General features: G+C 47.3%; 1 protein-coding gene across 9 annotated transcripts in view; it reads right to left on the bottom strand.

The window, feature by feature from the left end:
- TNIK (TRAF2 and NCK interacting kinase) overlaps positions 1-18,259 on the bottom strand; it is a 151,383-nt gene that overhangs the window by 14,832 nt on the left and 118,292 nt on the right. For 3 of the 9 annotated variants that reach the window (XM_042042126.1, XM_042042133.1, XM_042042130.1), the window contains 9 exons: positions 16,004-16,168; positions 14,101-14,340; positions 11,737-11,843; positions 9,312-9,475; positions 8,087-8,184; positions 7,340-7,363; positions 4,525-4,533; positions 3,293-3,477; positions 26-152 (listed from right to left, as the gene is read on the bottom strand). In XM_042042126.1, coding sequence (XP_041898060.1) covers positions 26-152; positions 3,293-3,477; positions 4,525-4,533; positions 7,340-7,363; positions 8,087-8,184; positions 9,312-9,475; positions 11,737-11,843; positions 14,101-14,340; positions 16,004-16,168 — 1,119 coding nt within the window. Of the gene's footprint in view, positions 1-25; positions 153-3,292; positions 3,478-4,524; positions 4,534-5,695; positions 5,699-7,339; positions 7,364-8,086; positions 8,185-9,311; positions 9,476-11,736; positions 11,844-14,100; positions 14,341-16,003; positions 16,169-18,259 lie in introns of all 9 variants that reach the window. The other 6 variants (XM_042042128.1, XM_042042131.1, XM_042042129.1 and 3 more) reach the window with 4 other exon arrangements.

Below are 18,259 nucleotides of genomic sequence, written 5' to 3'. Positions count from 1 at the left end.
TGGAAGTGTTTGTTTTACAACTTACCTCCCTCACCATTAAAGTCCCTTCCCTTGAAATATTGCTAAACGTATCTGCGTGGGAAGTCTCTAGCCCATGGGTTGTCACCATTCCCAGGTTGTACGGCTCGTTGCTTCCAGGAATTCCTGTTGGTCTGGGGACAGGATGGAAAAGCATTAATGATGAGTATTTCCTCTGTTAAACTAGATGAAAAATCCTCTAGTACCGTATTATTTCAATAAGGGTAAGGCTCTGTATCTCCCAGGAAAAAGAGTTAGAAAAATATATCCACTTAGCTGTATGGGGAAGTGATTGATGCTGCCAGAAATACAGGACCAGGGTTAGGTTGATAAACTACAGATATAGCACAGAGACCAAAGAGAGGGACCATTCTCTTTCTTATCCCAAGGTGTCCTGAGAGGAGTATTGATGAACAGGTAACAAGGAGTGGCACTCCTGCTCTACTTTGTGTCATTTTTTTCTACTTAAAAAAGCTACAGAAACCCAAAATTTACTCCCTTTATTCCCCATCTCAACTCCTGAAAAGGGAACACCAGAGCACCTGATGGCAAATAACAAGGGAGGGGTGGGGTTTGGAGAAGGTGTGGGCAGGAGGACAAGTTGTGTCCTGTAGCTTTCTGCTGTTTTCCTGGTGAAAATGTAGCCCTAACCCGTGGTTTCACCTTGAAATTTCCATGCTCCTATCTCAAGAAGGAGGCTGGAATTTATTAAATTTTAGGACTGCCTGAGACTGGATGTCACAGGTGCTGAGCAGCCCCCATTACTTTACTATTACATTCTTGGCAGCCTGGGTGCTTAAATATAACTTGAACAAATCCTCAGGCAAATGACAAGCACCCCTGGATGATCAGGCCTGTTACTTTGCATTTAAAAGCCACACAGACCACTTGCTTCCATCAGTGTGAGGCAATGCACTCTTTAACTCCTGCGCACACCAAGCCCGGAGGCTTGTGAGGGAGCCTGGTCGGTGAAAAGCCAAAACAAGCCTGCACTAATCATGGGGTTACTGCTCCAAGGTGAGAACTGAGCCTTGGGGACCCCAAGGTGGGACTGGCTCCTTACCTGTATTGTATCAAACCTACAACTGGACAAGCATCACAAAGGCACTCCAGACAACAGCGTGCCATATTCCTATGGCACCTTTCATGAGAGGAGCTCACACCTCCCCACCATTAGCCTTTCACCAAAGGATGAGAAAATAGCAGAGTTATTCCAGTTTTAAAATAAGAAAGCAGGGCCAGAGGAGGTTATGTTAATTTTGAGACCGTACAGCCAGTGAATGAATGGCTGTGGTAGCCTTGAGGTCCCAGATTTCCACGTCATCCTGCAAGAATTCCCTGGCCACAGGCAAGAGTTGGCTTGCACAGCTCAAGGAGAGGGAGCTGAAGGGAGTCATCAGTGTTCAGATGGAGAAATGGTATCTCCAGAGGAGGAGGGAATAAACAACCCCTCCTGTCCACTGGGACACAAAGCAACGGATAGGTTTATCCTGCAGCAGGAGAGACCTGGATAGAGCTGGAATGAAGAGCAGCCAAATGTTCAGGGAGGATACCCAAGGAAGTTTAAACATGGGTGACATGAAGATCACTCAGAAGGTGCAGCAGAAGATGAGATGATCTCTCTTGGCCCCACTTTCCACTGACAAACACTGAACACAGAAAAATAAATCTCTGACAAAAAACCACCGCAGTACATCGAGGCTGAACTCGAGTTAAGGTCCCTTTTGTGAAATAAGGGTGTAACTCAGAGCATTTGCTTTCTTTTTTCCCAGACATGGGCCAGTGCAGCTCTGCTTGCAGACACCCCTGCATCTCCACCCTCCATCTCTGGGACATGACAGAGACAGGACATTATGGGACATGTGGCATTGGGCTGGCAGGGGCTGGGGGCATCCAGCTCACTGCTGTGCCTGTCATCCCCCACACGTGACTGCAAGGCACCCAGTGAGACATTTATCCGCTGGGAAGTGCTGTGTCAAACCCAAGGTGTCTGAAGAAGGATGTCAGCACAGATTAACCACTCCTGATTAAACTCCTCTTCCACGAGCAGCTTGAGGCCCCTTCTCGCACGCCTGACTGCCCAACCGACTGCTGCACATTCAGAGCCATCCCTCTGCCTCCTGACTTGCTCCAACCAATTCCAAGAGCTCTGTTTTAATTCTTCTGCTGGAAGGAAGCTCCAATCCAGGAGCTTGGCACTCTGAATAACACTGACCCAAGGAGACATGGTCTCCCTGCCACTTAGAGGGCTTCTGTGCTGCTCCATGCCCTACCCACCACCATGAATCAGAGAATCAAGGAATAGTTTAGGTTGGAAAAGACCTCTAAATTCCTTGAGTCCAACCATTCACCCAGCACCATCATGCTCACTGCTAAACCATGTTCCTGAAGCCAGGTATGCCTATATCGACTGCAACTCATTTAGCAGGAAAAATGGAAATTAACTGATTAAAATGATCCCCTGAAACCTTCCCACAGCTCCTTTGCAAATTCAAAGGGGCAGAATTTAGATCCTGCTGCCAGGCAAAGACCTCCAGAAATGCCCCTGCAAAGCACTGGGTGGGAAGCCTGAGCAGGGATGCTCCAGGAACTCTCTCTGCATGGCAACAGCTCCCTGCGAGTGTTGAAGCTGTGCTGCCCTGATCTGGAGAGACTCAAAAGCACAAGTGTCCCATGGGACACAACAGTCTGCTGACCTCGTCATTTCACCACTTTAACCCACCAACACTGACTGAGCCAATGGCAGAAATCCAAGACAAAGATTCAGAATTATTACAATCCTGGCTCTACCAGTTGGCACTGGGCAGGCCACCAAGTACTGACACTTTAGCATGGCTTAATTTGGGGCAAGACCAGACTCAAGAGCAGGCAGAGCTTTAACACACCCATCCCATGGGCAGGGCCCATGGTGTTGGTGAGGTCAGCTGTGCCCACTCTGGCCAAAAACCTGCCTGGATCATCAGCAGGAACAGCTCCATCAGCTTTGAGCCAACATTAACTGAATATGCAGCGGAAATAGCTCAGTTTTTCACATTAATTTCTCTAGTTTGGAACAGGAAAAACACTCATGTGAGTACATGATCCCTTGCAACCATGACGCTGTTCCCAGTGCCAGCCACCAAACACGGACACATCCTTCATCACAGCCACTGCTCCTCCATGCCAAGACACACCAGAGTTTCACCTCCAGGCCAAGACACATCGGGGCTGCATCTCCAGAAAAACCCACCCTGGAGTTTCATGGTTTGTCCCCCCAAAAGAAAGCGTTCCTCACATGAGCCGTGGGATGTCACTGACAGGCACGGTCCCATCATGTGTCTCGTTCTCCCCATCCTCCTCCTCCTCCTCGCTGCTCTCTGACTCCTCGCTGGAGGAGGAATAGTCCGTCACCTTCTTCAGGGGCCGATTGGTTTCTTCAATGCGCAGCTCCCGCAACTCTTTGGCTAAAGCCGTCAGATCCTACAGGGGATGGGGGCAAGGAAACAAGGAAGCGATGGCTGTTACATTCAGAGCAAGAAGAACGTCACATACATCTCTCCAAAAGCCAATGCTAACAGCACGAGCAACAAGAAATAGCTTTACAGAGTTGTTACAAACATGAGACAAACGTAAGACAATGTTTGTAGCATGTAGCATTTATTAAACAAAACAAAACTGGTTTACGCTCACTGAAAAGTCAATAGCCAACCTCTTCTTTTTCTCTTTGGAACGTGTATGTGCATATATATACACACACTTATATGTATATACACGACAAAATTATATTTGTTGGAAAAGGTGAAGTTCAGTCACCATCATAGTAAACTGGAAAACAACGTCACTTCAAAGATTGGCTCGGAGAATTTCTCCTGCAGGGTTTTCTCTTCTTTCAAACTTCTCAAAGAGACCCCGTAATGGTATTTATTCTGTAATAAATGCATTTGGGAAGGAAGCAATGACAGCATCTCCCATGGAGTGGTGCAATCCCCACGTCAAGAGCTGCTTCCATGGTGAGTCCCCGCTGTCGGGCGGCTGCTGAGAGGCGGTGAGGAGCACGAGGAGAAGCGCCCAGCTCAGCCAGACTTTGGAGTCACAGCTCTGAGTCAGCCACACGATCAAAAAATAATAATAACAAAAAAATAAATCCCTCAGCGGGACCCATTAAGCACTTTATGTGAAATGTGGCAGCCTACAAGCTAAGGGAAAAATAAAAAAAAAAAAAAGTCTTGAAACAAGAAAAAAGATAGGAGCAGTCCCAAAGCCTACTCATAATTTTTCAGTTTACCATGACTTTGATGAGGTCTCAGACCCGACAGTCATATAAAATAGACACTGCTATTTCAAAACAAGGAACATGGCAGGCACCGTGTAGAAAAGAGACTTTTTGTTATCTTACATGCTTTTATAGCAATGCAGGGGGAAGCAGTAGGGCAGAAAAGCATGAGAGCTCGAATTAGAATGGGTTAGAGAACTCTGTTGCACAAGACATGCACATGACGAACAAAGCATCGCAATTGTCAGTCTTACCATTTCTCCCTATATTAGTGACCGAGGTAGCCATCAGTGCATTCGGTCAGAGATAAAGGATTAGGGAGAAAGAAACTCATTGAAAAAGACTAAATTCCACAATTGTCTTACGGCCATACTCTCATTTACTGCATTTCCAGTTTACCGTTCCAGCAGGGCGACTACGGCAATATTAATTATGGTTGCAAAAGGAGCTCTTAAAATCTATCCTGTTGACATGTGGAGAAAAGGATGGAAAAGCTCTATGGCTGAGATGCAAACCCAGTTTATTTTTTAATGGTGAGGTAGGAATGTTTTGTAAGCAATCTGTGCTTTGGTTGCTGATAACCCACACCTCCCGGCGGGCTCCCACTGGTGACAGCTGCACATTCTGCTCCCAGGTCTGCCCTGCCTCTGATGTACAAACTCCCCTGGATATTGGAGAGCTTTGCATCAGACCCATAAGTATTAGTACACCAAAAAAGGCCTTGTTTTTTTAAAAAATCAAATTGGTCAATCCGTGTTTCACAGCAGGTACCTCTGATGGGTTTTATATGGGTTGTTCTGTCTGGAGAAGAGAAGGCTCCACAGGGAGACTTCAGAGCATCTTCCAGCACCTAAAGAAGCTCCAACAGAGTTGGAGAGGGACTTTGGACAAGGGTATGGAGTGACTGGACAAGGGGAAATGGCTTCACACTGACAGAGAGTAGGTTTAGATTAGATATTTGGAAGAAGTTCTTTATTCAGACTGTGGTGAAGCCCTGGTACAGGGTGCCCAGGGAAGCTGTGGCTGCCCCATGCCTGGAAATGTTCAAGGCCAGGATGAATGGGGCTTGGAGCAACCTGGGATAGTGGAAGGTGTCCTTGCTTATGGACAGGGTGGGGTGGGAACAAGATGAACTTTAAGGTCCCTTCCAACCCAAACCATTCCCTGATTCTGTAATTCTCTATCACTCCAAATGCTCTCTGTACCTTTAAAGAAAGGCTCTTTATCATGATTAAAGAGAGACTGCGGTATTTCAAGAGCTCCTTTCTGATGCCAACATGTTTGGGATTGAAATAGAGTCAAATCTGCAGTCACGACAACTAATTATTTTAATTAGCGCTGTAGCAGCTTCTATGATACGACTGCTTCTTTTCCTAAATAAGAATTTCAGCAGCTTAACAATGCTTTCCATTTAGAGTATCAAACATGCTCTTTATTGAGCACTTGCCTTTGAATTGGATTAGAGCCTCTCACTTTAAAAGGGATTTTAGGACTCTGTAAGAGCCTCTTAAAACTGCAGCTGGACTTCTGCAGCGCAGGACTAGGACTGAGCTCCTCCCTGTCACAGCACTGGACTGTGAAAATTACTTCTCTTTTGCACCTTTCATTTCTAATGTGCTTCAAGGCACCCTCTCAGCCTTCTTTGGCCATCGCTAGCCAATAGCCAAGTATTTTAAAAATCAGCTTAATTACTTTTTAATAACTAATTTGGAAGTTACAAGAGTAATAATACTCCCAGACAATATCATCAGATAACTCATATTTCCTAGTTAAAGCTTTGCCTCAGGATGGTTAATTCTTTGATGCTATCATTTTCTGTAAGTAATGAGCACTTTGTAGGATTAAACGGCTTCACCGAGTTGCTCTTGGACCAAAAACAATCTGACAACTGGAGAGAAAGTGCTCTGTAGTTCCACACATGTTCCAAGTGTTATTACTGAGGGTGACATAATACATAAGTTAGTAGTGACAGTGCTCTTTAATTACTTTTAATTACAAAGCCTTCTTTAGATTTAATATTTGCTGGAATCTAGTCAGATTGGTTTCCAAAATCACATTGCTCCTTCAGTTTGAATTTAGCACACACGCTGCCTCTATTTAGACACTGATTTATGTGCTTTTTTCTTAACAAAGCACCTCATTAAACAAAATGTATTGCTCATATTTTATCCAAGAGAACAAGTTAACTAACCAGCACATCTTCCTTCTTTCGTATCTTCTATTTTTAGAGAAAAGAGGCTGCAGGAGAGGCTGCTGAAACCAGTGCTTTCCACTACAGCCCTGCAGTTACCAGTATCAGCAGTGTGCACAGGGATGCATGTGTGAGGCAAGTGAAATGCTAAATCAGCAATGCTGGGTCTTTTCCCATGAATGTTTAAACACTCACCACTGCCAGATGCACATTTAAAATATTATCATACATGAAAAAGGTGTACTTCAGGACTCTAATTTTTTAAGCAGATGAATGAGGACCAGCACTGCCAGCATCAAGATCCAAGATGGCTCTGCTGACTCTGGCTTTGCAGTGGATGCTGGTCCATGAGAATGAACAACCCACTGTATTTCCACTGCTCTGTTGTCCAGGTGCCTTCATTCGAATTAGGCTTAGAAGAACATTTCAAACAGCACTTGATGGCCCCACTGAAATCAGCGGGTGGCCAGGGGCTGTGGCTGAGAGCAGAATGTGGTGAGGGGTCCAGGCTGCCCGACCTCCTGCACCGGCAGGAGAAACCTCCGCTCTCGCTCCTTCTCCTTCCAACACGCCGAACAACGGCAGCACCACGTGCTCCCCCATGTGAACGCCGGGATGCCTCTGCCCTGGCCTCCATGCAAATGGTGTGGCCAGGGGGTTTTGGGCAGCCCAGGGCTGAGCAGAGCACACCAGCAGTGCTGTCCCCTCCCCGCGGGCGGGCTCCCGACGCTGGAACGCCACCGGTTCGCTCTCCCGTCCGACCCGAGATCGCATCGCCGCCTTTATCAACGCCAGCACCAAGAAAACCCAGCTCGGAATTAAGCACTAACTAGTCAACCTTGCATAGGCATGACCCACTGAGAAAAGATATCACTAACCTCATCTATAGCTTTCTTATAGCTCTGTGGGTAAAGGAAGAATAATCAGCATCAGAGGAAACAGATCGGGACAGGAAAAAGCCAGAGGAAGGGCAAGCAGGTTAGAAATAAAATTAGAATTGTTAGCTCAATGCTGTGGAGTGTAGAGAAAAAAAAAAACATCATCAACAAAACATTAATACACATTAAAATAGAGAAGCAGTGGAAATTCATATCGTTATTAGGCCGACTCTGCAGTTTTAAGATACAAATGTCAACAGCATTAAACCAGGAGGAAACACTTCGGATGAGATTTTGCTCAGACTATTAAAAGGGGAGTGTACAGAGACCACTACCAGGTGGGGTTTAAAGCTGGGAAGGCTGTCAGGGGCTGGTTGTTTCCCCAGCCTTCCTGAGCAGAGCATCCCTCCGCGGGTGCTGCGGGGGACATGCAGCACGGAACACAACAATGTGCCATCGGCCACTGCCGCACCCAAGCTAGCAAAGCCCTTAAGCCTCTGCTTCGCCTGGAAACACAGGCTTAAGTGCTTTCCCCTAGGCTTGGGCTCCTGGTAAAAACTCATGCACTCTCTTAAGCATTCAAATCTCCCAGGGGCTCTCGCCATACTGCTGCTTTCCAGTCTCTCTGCTGGAGCAGCAGCAGTATTAGCCTCGTTTTTGGGGTCCCCGCAGTTGTGCCACCGCACCGAAGGGAAACGCGGCCAAGCTGGCTGGCAGCATTCCCACGGGAAGTAACTGAGGACTCACAGCGGGTCGGCTCGGTCGCGTCACGTCCCTGTTGTCCTCCTGCTTGACCTTGGCGGGCTCATGGGAGAGCACAGGAGACCCTTCGGGCTTGGCATTCCCTGGGTGAGAGGCAGGTGGAGAGAGTGGGAATTAAAATGCTGCCGAAAGCCACCACTGCATCCTGTCAGCTGGGACAAGTGGGCGCAGGGTCTTCATCATCACTTTGCTTCTGCTGTCTTGAAAAACCCTCCTGGCTCCTTTCTGCTTCTCCACCAACAGAGCAAGAGAAGTCATAATCCTGCCCAGCCTCCACTGACAGCCCTCTTGCAGAGTTACTGCTCCTTTTCTACTAAAGAAAGAAATTTACTTTGCAGAAGAGCAGGGCATGTGGTAAATGAAAAGCTCTGCAGTATTTGACATTGCTAGGATATTATTTGTCACAGGATTCCTCATTAGTAAAAACAAAACCAAACCCAAAATGACAATGGGTTACAAACTCCTTTTATTGACTATCTAGAGGAGTGATGGTTTCAACAACAGACACATCATCTTATGGCCAAGTTGTAAAATAGTCAAAGCATGGAGGCAGCATTTGTCTTAATGCTCTTCAGCCCTGGGGACTGGAAGTGTGGGACTGTGCCTGAATGCAGATGTGTGCGGTGTACGGGCTGTGGCAACTTCACTGCCATTAAACAGGGGAATGGAGTATCTTTAAGAGGAGCTCTAGGAAGGGAGGGATCAATGTGGCTACAAACATAAACCCCATGCCAGCACTGCTGCCTGGCAAAAGCATTTGAGAGAAAGCTTCTTATAGGCTATGTCACTCCTCTGATCCCATCTCAGGCACAAAGATGAAGCTCCAAAAAAAACTATATATCAATTAAAAGTAAAACACACTCCCAAAGATACCACGTCAGAAGAGGTGCACCTGGGTGGATGAAGACAGGAAGCACACTGGTTGTTTTTTTTTGTTTACCTTAAAGCATAACCCCCATCTCCTTTTGTACAGGCTACTTGGCAGTGCGATGCCGTGGCCATCCTACATCAGCCTCTAGGGAAAAGGGGCTGTTGGCAACTCTGTTTGCAAGGAGGCCAGCAGGTCACAAAAGCACAGCAGACATGATGGATCCTTTGATTTTTTTAATTTTTTAAAAAACAAGCATGAGATCACAGACCTCTTGCCCTTCCTGCTTGTCAGGAAGCCTCACAAAGTGTGCCCGGTGCTGAGGGATGCTTCCAAGCTCACCTCTGACTCTGTTGCGCTCGCTGGAGCCAGCCTGGGAGCCGGGCTGGGATCCACCCTGGGAGCTGGGCTGGGAGCTGGGAGTGCTGGAGCTGGAGGAGCTGCCGCTGCTGGTCCTCTGCAAGGGGCTCTCCACGATGGTCTCTGTCCTCCTCAGGTCTGGGTTGCTGTGGGAGGACAAAACAAGAGGGGGCACATCAGCCAGGGTCACACCCACCCGCAGGGCTCCAGACACTTCCCACACTGATGGGGGCAGCTGCAAAGGCCAGGAGAGTCCTCCTCAGCTGGAGGAGACAGGGCTGAGGCCACCAATTTTGGGTGCACTACAACCATGACAAAAAAAAAATTGCCTAGAGAAGCTTTCTGCTCTTATTTTGGCAAATGTGGCAACAGTTGAAAGATTCTTTGCTCTGGATTCCCTGTCTGTAGATTTGCAAAGCTGGAGTTACCTAAGTAGCCACCAATATTCTTCATAAAAGCAGGAATTTTCGACATGCTGTTAGACAAAGACTGCAGCAAAGCAAGGATCTAAAGTTTGCAACAAGGCTGCAGACCACTTGTACCACTTATTCAGTGTCTCCAATTTTCATGGCTTCACTTCAAACTTGCATCAGATATCCACTTTTCCTCCTTGATTTCTCTCACCCTTGTGAACACAGATAAATCTAGAATAAAAAGTGCCCTTGATACACAAAGAGTGACTAATATCTCTCTGGGTATCAGATGCCTTTAGGAAATGAATTCTTACTTGGCATTGAAATGACATCAGAAGAGATGTTCATGCAGAGTTAGGCAATTTGATTTTATACAATATTTCTGGAAATGATCTTATTCAAAGTCCTCTTTAAAATGTACAGTAAATACTCCCTCATTTGTCACAACAGGGTGACAAATAAAAGAAGAGATTTTTTGGTAATATTTACATTTATGGATGTGGAGAATCAAGAACCAATAGGAGAGAGGGGGAAAAAAGAAAAATATTACATTACTGTGAGAGACATGAAGCATGAAATTATTTCATTGAATACTTAAGTTTAATGGACGTGTGGTAGCGTCCTAATAATTTCCAATTTTCATCAAACTGAAGGCCTCCAGTTCATGCCATATGACTAAATTAACTGATGAAGCATATTTGAAAACTTTGGCAACTCATGTATTTACCTGCACTGACCAGAACTGGCACAGTGAGGCTGCAGGAAACACTGGGCAACCTTGAACTTGAATCCCTGACTCCCATTATCCCTTTTACTTCCAATACCATCCCTTACAAGGACTACACAGTCCAATATCCCTCTGCATTTTAAACTGTCCTTCAAGCAACAGCTAATTAAAAGAACAACGTTTTCAAGAATTCAAAATGTTTCAGCCTTTGGCAAAGAAGACCAACAATCCATGATATGCTTTTTATCTAATTAAAAAAAAAAAGCAGAACAAGAAGAAATACTCTTCCTCCTACTGCTGCCCCTGCCAGCGACTCGGGGCTGCTGCCTGTGAGTTTGCTGAGTCACAGGGAGGGCACTGAGCTGGAAAGGGAGGCGTCTGCTCAAACTGGTGACAGCACAACGATGAACATCCCCGCATTCACTTTTTGACCTCACCCTCTGAGGACAAGGCAGGAAGAAGAAACCAAGGAGCTCCATCATGCAAGGCTAATTGGAACTCGCATTTCTCCCGGGATCTGCCCGTCTGAGGTCTCGTTCTGCGAAGCAGAGACAAGCTCTCGCATGACTAAGCTGTGTTTTTTCCATCCAGCTCTGAGCAGAGCCTGTCAGCTCCCCTGCTCGTTTTAAACATGCCCAGGGATAGCTGTGACAGGGCAGAGATGGGACCGTGGGGCAACGCAGCACCTTCCTCGGGTGCTCACTGCTGTGCCAGAGAGCTGGATCTGGCTAAGCTAAAGGCCTGAGTCCTGGGAAGCTGAAAGGTATTTAATCCTTGATCTACATCTAGAGAAGATCTCAGCAAGCTGTATGAGTGTCTGTCCTGCAGCACATTCCTCAGTCATTATCTGTGAAAAACCGCTCTGATGCATGAGAAATGTATGGAATGTATGACTGAGACCTCCCCACTGGCTTATAGGGATCCACTGATATGCAAGGGGTGAGAAGCAGGACCTAAGGGGAGCACCCAAACTGCTCTTTGACTCCACAGCATCCACCTCCAAACCCCACAATGTCCATGAATGCATTCAGCCAAGGGAGCAAAGCCTCCAGTCATCCCAGTGCTCGCAGCCTTGTCAGTACAAAACACTAATGGATGCAAAAATTCATCCCAGAGACAAGAGAAGCCTTGCAAATGTCGTGGTGTTCCAGTCAGCTAAAGCAGGGCTAGACCCCAGCCCACGTCTGGGCTCCCAGCGGGGCGGTGCCGGGGGCAGCGCAGCAGTGGCACACTGGGATCACCCCTGCCCATCCCTCCATGTCCATACCTTGCCCGAATGGGCTGGGAGCCCAGCCGGGGCCCCAGGGCGCTGCCGTTGCCTGGGGAGTTCTTCCTTGCCAGGGCAGGGGATATGGAAGTGGTTCGTTGAGGCACCTGGAAGAGAATGGAGACATTTGCAGTCACCCAGTCTGGGCTGCTCACACACCTGAGCCATCACAAGATCACCTTCCAGCACTGCCTTAAGGCTGATTTACAACTGATTTCCCACAGAGAGAAAGGCAGTATTTAGGGCAATACAAGGCTCTCAGCTTTTAGAAGGAATCGCTGGAGTGTGAGGCAGCAGCAAGCTGCAAAGGTGCCCTCAGGGATGCTCCTGGCACAGGAGCCCCCAGAGCAGCCTGGCTACCACCAAACAGGGCACTTACTTCGAAAAGAAATGTATGCACATACACACACAAATATATATAATCTAAATCTAACAAAACCCATGAAAGTAATTTTTAAGGTAAAATTCAGACTGAAGTGCATTTCACAGCCACAACGGAGGTTTTCTATCCAGCTCAGATATGACACATGCCAGCAGACAGAAGGTGTTGACTGGTGGACAAACAAGAGGGTTGACAGTGGGAAGATCCAGACTGACCCACCTAACACTGTGATTAAACATTTTGACCTTCATTGAGCTTCAGATGCTGCTGCCAAAACCTTGCTGCTGGCAGAACGGCTCAGCACAAACACCCAAAGCCAACCACAGCCTACAGGGGCTGTGACAGGTAACCCTGGAGCTCTGCCCCATCTCATGGGAGCTTGGGCATCACTGCATGGCCACAGGTGCAGCGGCCTCATCCCTCAGCACCTCAGGTGATATGGAGAGGCACGACAATACTCACCGTGCAATACCTTGCACCAGGTAATAGAGAGGCCAAGGGCTTGTCAGGATCAGCAAGAAAAAGGATTAGGCTTGGCTTTTTTTGAGAATAAACACACGGTTGCATTAGGTAAGATAAGAAAAGATTTAGTGAGCTGGCGATGCTTTAGACTCTGCAGCATCACCAGCTGCAGCTTGTCTCAGTACAAAGCAGTCTCCCCTCCAGGTAGGGTACTCTGCAGTCAGGACCTGGGGAGTTTTCCACCTTCCTCTGAAGCATCCAGCCATAAGCACTGGCAGAAACAAGACCCCGGACCACGGAGACAGCCGGTCCTGCCTCTCAGGGCAGTCCTTTCGTTCCTGCTTGCAAACACATTGAACCCACCTCGGGCAGTCCAGCGTGAAGTCAGGATCCTCAGGGGTGGTACTGCCAACACAACAGCCCTAAATGTGATCTGGTGGGGACCCCTTCCAGAGTCCATGTTCCCTCAGCCAAGGGGGAAAATACTGCATCGTGCTGGAGAACAGCTTTTCTCCCAGGAGCCACGGTCTCACCACGCAGGGCATCACTGTGGCTGAGTGTCCTCAAAGGACTCATGGCAAAAGCCAACATTAAATTGCAGGGGCTTTTTCTTAATTAGGTTAAAATCAGGCAGCCACCCTCCTGCACTATGGAGGAGCCAAGCACACAGACAGTTCCAGGAGCTGCTGGCTTGCTATTCCTTCAGCAGAGCCCTGACGTCCCCTCTTGCTTGGTGACAGCAGAAATAGGAGCATTATTAACACCCAAGACACCACCATAGATCCCTTGAACAAGGGAGGCTTACCTGGTAACTGTGACTTTGCTCGTAAAAAGGCAAGTCACTCACTTTGTAAATACACAGAAAAATTGCCTCTCACTCAGGGACAAATACTGCTGCCCTGCCACTAATCAATTTATAATCATTTCTCCTCTGTAGAAATCCTCCCAGCCTAGCACTGATTCACTTTAAGGGGAACTTTAATGGCCAAGTTATAATTCTTCCAAAGTGAAGGTGTATAAACAACACGATTGAAATACTGGTCCAGAAGAATCCTAATTAAAGAGGTACTGCCAGACACTGTCAAAATGTCAATGAATGTATAAAGCTGCTGGAGCCCTTACAAGTCTTCCATCAAATATTGATTGCAACTGGAGGCATGGTACTGGACTAAAAAGGACCTGTCTTATTGAGTATGACAAATTTTATGTTCCTATAATTCCATTTAAGTAGAAGGTTGTTTTTTATCCAAGGGAAAGAAGAGATTAATTTGTTTTGGCCTCTGTGCGGGCTCGAGAACTTTCTTTGCTGGAGGGCAGCGCTGTTTTGCAGCCATTCTGCAGGCAAGAGCAGCTCCCAGCACGTCCTGCAAACCCCTGCCTCAGGAAATGCAGCCCCTGGGCAGGTCAGCACCCGCTGCAGAACCTCGGCATGGGCTCAGTCCTGCCCACTCTGCTTTGCCAGAGGGACTCAGCTCTGGGACTGCCTCTGACGTGCTGAAAGTGAGGAGCGATTGTGTTACCTTTGGTGGAATGTCTTCCTCCTGCCGTAACCAAGAACTTCGGTCAAACTTTTCAATGCGAGGGGGCAGAGGAGGGTTTTCTGAGGTGGGGTCCGAGTTCTGCCTTGGCATCTCAGTGCGGTGAGAGGTCACCGTCAGAGCCTCCTGAAACCCAGCCAGTCCCTTTGCAGGCTGTTCATGCAGTGACTGAGACCCAGACAAGGAGCTTCCTTGGGATTTCACAGTGACCAGATGTGGAATCTAAGCACCAAGTCAAAACAGAACTATCAGTCAAAATGGAGGGGGGAAAAAAAAAAAAGGAATAAAAAAAGATTTAAAAATTTGATTTAAAAAAAAAATTGATTAGCACTTTGGATGCACTGAAAAGCCCCCTTGGTCTGAGATCAGCACTGCCTTGGTTTCAGGAACTTCTGACTTACATCACTTCAACGCAAGATCTGTTAAAAATCACGCTCCCGCACACACCGTGCCCTCCCCAGGCTCTGCTGCTGCTGGCCCGAAGTCCAGATCCTACACCTGCACCTCTGTGGTTGTGCTAATGAGGTCTGGCATGGATTTCCCATGTTAAAAATGAAGGAGAAAAAAAAAAAAAGAAGGAAACATAAGAAATAATAATTGATTTTTAAAAATCATCAGGAATTGTGAGGCATAGATAGCTTAAAAAATATCCTGAGGCATGAATTTCTACAGGTCTCGGTGGCCCTTATCCCATGCATCAGCTCTACAGGTTTCAAGTTTAAGGAATACTGACATCTGCTCTGGGAAATCTGAGAAAATCACAAGGTTACAGTTTGTGAAATCAGAGCTTCTTCCCAGGACTCTGTGAAGCTGCACTCCTTTGATACAGCAGGGTTATGACTTCCATTTGAAATTTCTACACGTGTATCTCTGTACGCGTCCGTGACTCACGGGTACACGTGTATGCACACACACACCCTGACACGGGGCTCTGGCCTTCAAGCAACTCTTTCACTAGGATTTTATTGCCAAACAAAAGTCTTTTGTAGCTACTGATGGCACAGGACGCCAAGAAGGTCACTGAAAAATATTTGGTCAGTCAGAGGGATGACAGTGAAGCGGGGTTTTGCTCACTTCCCAGTGCATACAGACCATGTATGTTGGGCAAACAAAGTATGTTTCAGGGCCTTCCTGCACATTTTTGTTTAAAGCTGGCATTGTATTGCACATGTGGCTGGCACTTAGTTCACAAATATTCCATAGAAAGCCCAACTGAACTTGGAGCAAAGGCTTTGTACTTCCCTCTGAAATCCCTGCTGGAATCTGTGGATCTGTGGGAGCAATTCCAGGGGCTTGGCCAGAGCCAGAACTGACACTCCTACAGCTTGTGGTGGCCGAGTACTTGCAGACCTCATGGCTGGGAGAAACTTCTAAAATAACGATGCCCCTCCTCTGTGACAGTCACGGTGATCTATGCCCTCTCCAGATGTGTTTGTGACTGATGTCAACTCAATGGAAAACCAAAACAAAACCTTGAATCAAAGCGGCAAAGAAAGCAAAACCTCTTTCTGATGATCCTCAGCATCAAAGCATCCCGGGTCTTTTGTACCAGGTGCTGCGGTTTTAGTCCTTTACATAAACCAGATCCAAAGAGGATCAGAGCAACAGCTGCACTGGACCAGAGCAGCAGTTCCTCCTGGTCCTCCAGCTTGTTTCTAGCAGTAACCAGTACGTGATGCTTCAAAGGAAGGTATAAACCAGCATGATGTTACTAACACATGGAGGTGACGAGAGGAACACACTCATGCATGTAGATGCTGCTCTTATTCATGAATATGCTTAAGGCTGAGAAACCAGGGAGCCAGACGCTATTTCCCTTCCATCCACTCTTCCTTGTTTCCTTACCAGCACCCCCAGCATCCTGGCAACGGGGGAGCACCATTACCTGCGGGTCCACGGGTCGGAGCAGGGGTGGGGTCCGGGCTGGCTGCACGCCGCTGATGCTGAAGGACTCTGACCGAGGAGGCAGGTTGGGGTCAGAAATCCTGTTGGCCACCTTGTGGGGCATGGCCGGCGAGCTCTGGCGATTGAGCCGGGAGCGCTCCTCCACCTGTGGGGCACGGCAGAGGGGTCAGTGCCCCAAAGAACCCATTTCCAATGGAAATCCAGGGTATGCATAAACATACAGAAAGCTCTTTTCTCTTTAGGTATATCATATCTATTGTTTAATCAAAAGGTGGTGATCAGTCACAGGTTGGACTTGATGATCTTGGAGGTCTTTTCCAACCTAAGTGATTCTGTGATCATGGAATCCAAGTTATCCAACAAACTGTGCAATAAATGCATTTTAAAGGCACGAAAAGGACTATTTGTATTTATACGTTTAATTAATTTCTGAATACGAAGTGGAAAAATAAAGAAATTAAAAAGAAAAAATAAAGAAAAGGCAGCACACTTCAGAGAGATGTTCCTAGAAGATGACTCATAAGAAGCTCTTGCTTCTTCTCAAATGGATCTTTAAGCAAGGGGACGATTTTCCTTCACTGTTATAAACACTACAATGAGTGGTTTTCTTTGATCTGAATAAAAGAATAAACATGGCAGCCAGAAAATGGCTGGCTTTGATCTGGATTTACTGAGTCTGGCACATTGTCATGTATGGGAGGGGAAAATCCTCTGTTACTGAGAGAGAACATCAACCCAAAGCCCACTGCTTTCAGCTACCCTTGATGGGAACACAGTGGTTTCAGCTCACCCAGCTGTGCCATCCTGCAGTTAGGCTGTGCATTGATATTCAGGTAGCATATGCTATGCAGAATTTTTGATACCTCGAGATCTGATGTATATTTTATTTATGTGTCATTAAAGTGTTAAATACCCTGAGCATGTCTCTATTCCACCGTGGATGATGCCACGTTAAAAGGCAATCTTTACAACAGGTTTGCTTGGAAAGAACCACAGCTCTTTCTTAAGTAAGTAAATATGAAACAGAAGAGCCATTATTATATGAATAAAAATGAATCCTTTTCAGAGACTGAGCATGACACAGAGTAAAATCTAGGTAAGAAATTTGTGTTACAGACTGTTTCCTTTTTAAGTTCATGAGGGGCCACCTGAGCTACTGCTGTGTCCTAGAAGGTCACCACAACCTCCACAGGCACTGCCCACCAGCCAGCAGAGGCTGTGCAGAGCTCAGCTCAGCAGTGCCCAAGGAAGAGGACACAGGGATGGGAAGGGGAGCAGGGTGGGAAGGAGAACTCCTTCTGGAAAGCGAGCAGCAGCACAGGTGCTGGGTCCCAGGCTGCTCCAGTCCATCTCCTCATCAGCCAAACCTTGGCAGCAACAGCAACAGGCGGAGATGGAGCGGCCGCCGAGCGCTCCTGCTGCTCCCCGGCACAGTGCCAGGCCCTAATATGCAGCTGATTGTGGAGGATGTCCAAGCTGGTGTGGAGGAGAAGGCAGGAGAGCCATCAAATGGGGATGTCTGGGTATTGGGAAGGAGAAAGGTGCTTGATTTCCCACTGCCAGCATCTCCTCACTCGCACCTTGTAGCACCAGCACAGCAGAAGATGCTCTTGGGACTCTCTGTCTGTGCTTTGTGGGGCCCTACTGGTTCCACTACTAGGCAGAAAGGGCGAAAAAGCAGCAAAACCCTTCAGGAACTCATCATTGCTCAAGTACAGACCATCTCTAATTGAACTCAAGATTCCCCAAAACAGGAAACATCCTTAGCAGTGTCTGTGCAGTCCCAGTAGAAGGCTGCTAATGTTTTAATACATCACTTCAAAGTGAGAGCAGGATAAAAGCCACGGTGACTGAAGGAGGAGCTGATGTGGGCGTTGGCTGTGGCAGAGAACAGAACAGCTTGTGATGCACAGCTGAGCCCTGAGTTCCTGGGAAGCTCTGAACAGTGGGAAAGCACCACAGGGGCCAGCCACCATGTGGGAAACGTCTGATTAAACCTGTCCCCTCCTTTCTGCAGGGTCATGTGTGGTATATTCCTGCCCAAACCCATCCTTCAGCTGACCAAGTTGTCCCTGGCTGTCTTCAACACCTTGTTTAGCAAATATTGGTCCCTAACAGAACAGTCAGTAACAGAGGGAGCTGCTAATTACAGGACCACAGCTCAGAGTGTTAATGCCACATCCCTGGCTGGATCACCAGAGGCTTCCAACATGATCTCCAAAACAGCCAAATAGTC

Source organism: Corvus kubaryi, unplaced genomic scaffold, assembly GCF_017639235.1.
Source record: "Corvus kubaryi isolate FWS band 111438036 unplaced genomic scaffold, C.kubaryi_AGA036_p1.0 37397, whole genome shotgun sequence".
In the NCBI taxonomy this organism is placed as follows: domain Eukaryota; kingdom Metazoa; phylum Chordata; class Aves; order Passeriformes; family Corvidae; genus Corvus; species Corvus kubaryi.
Note: the sequence above shows the minus strand (reverse complement) of the source record. Positions and strands in the feature narration are given on the sequence as shown.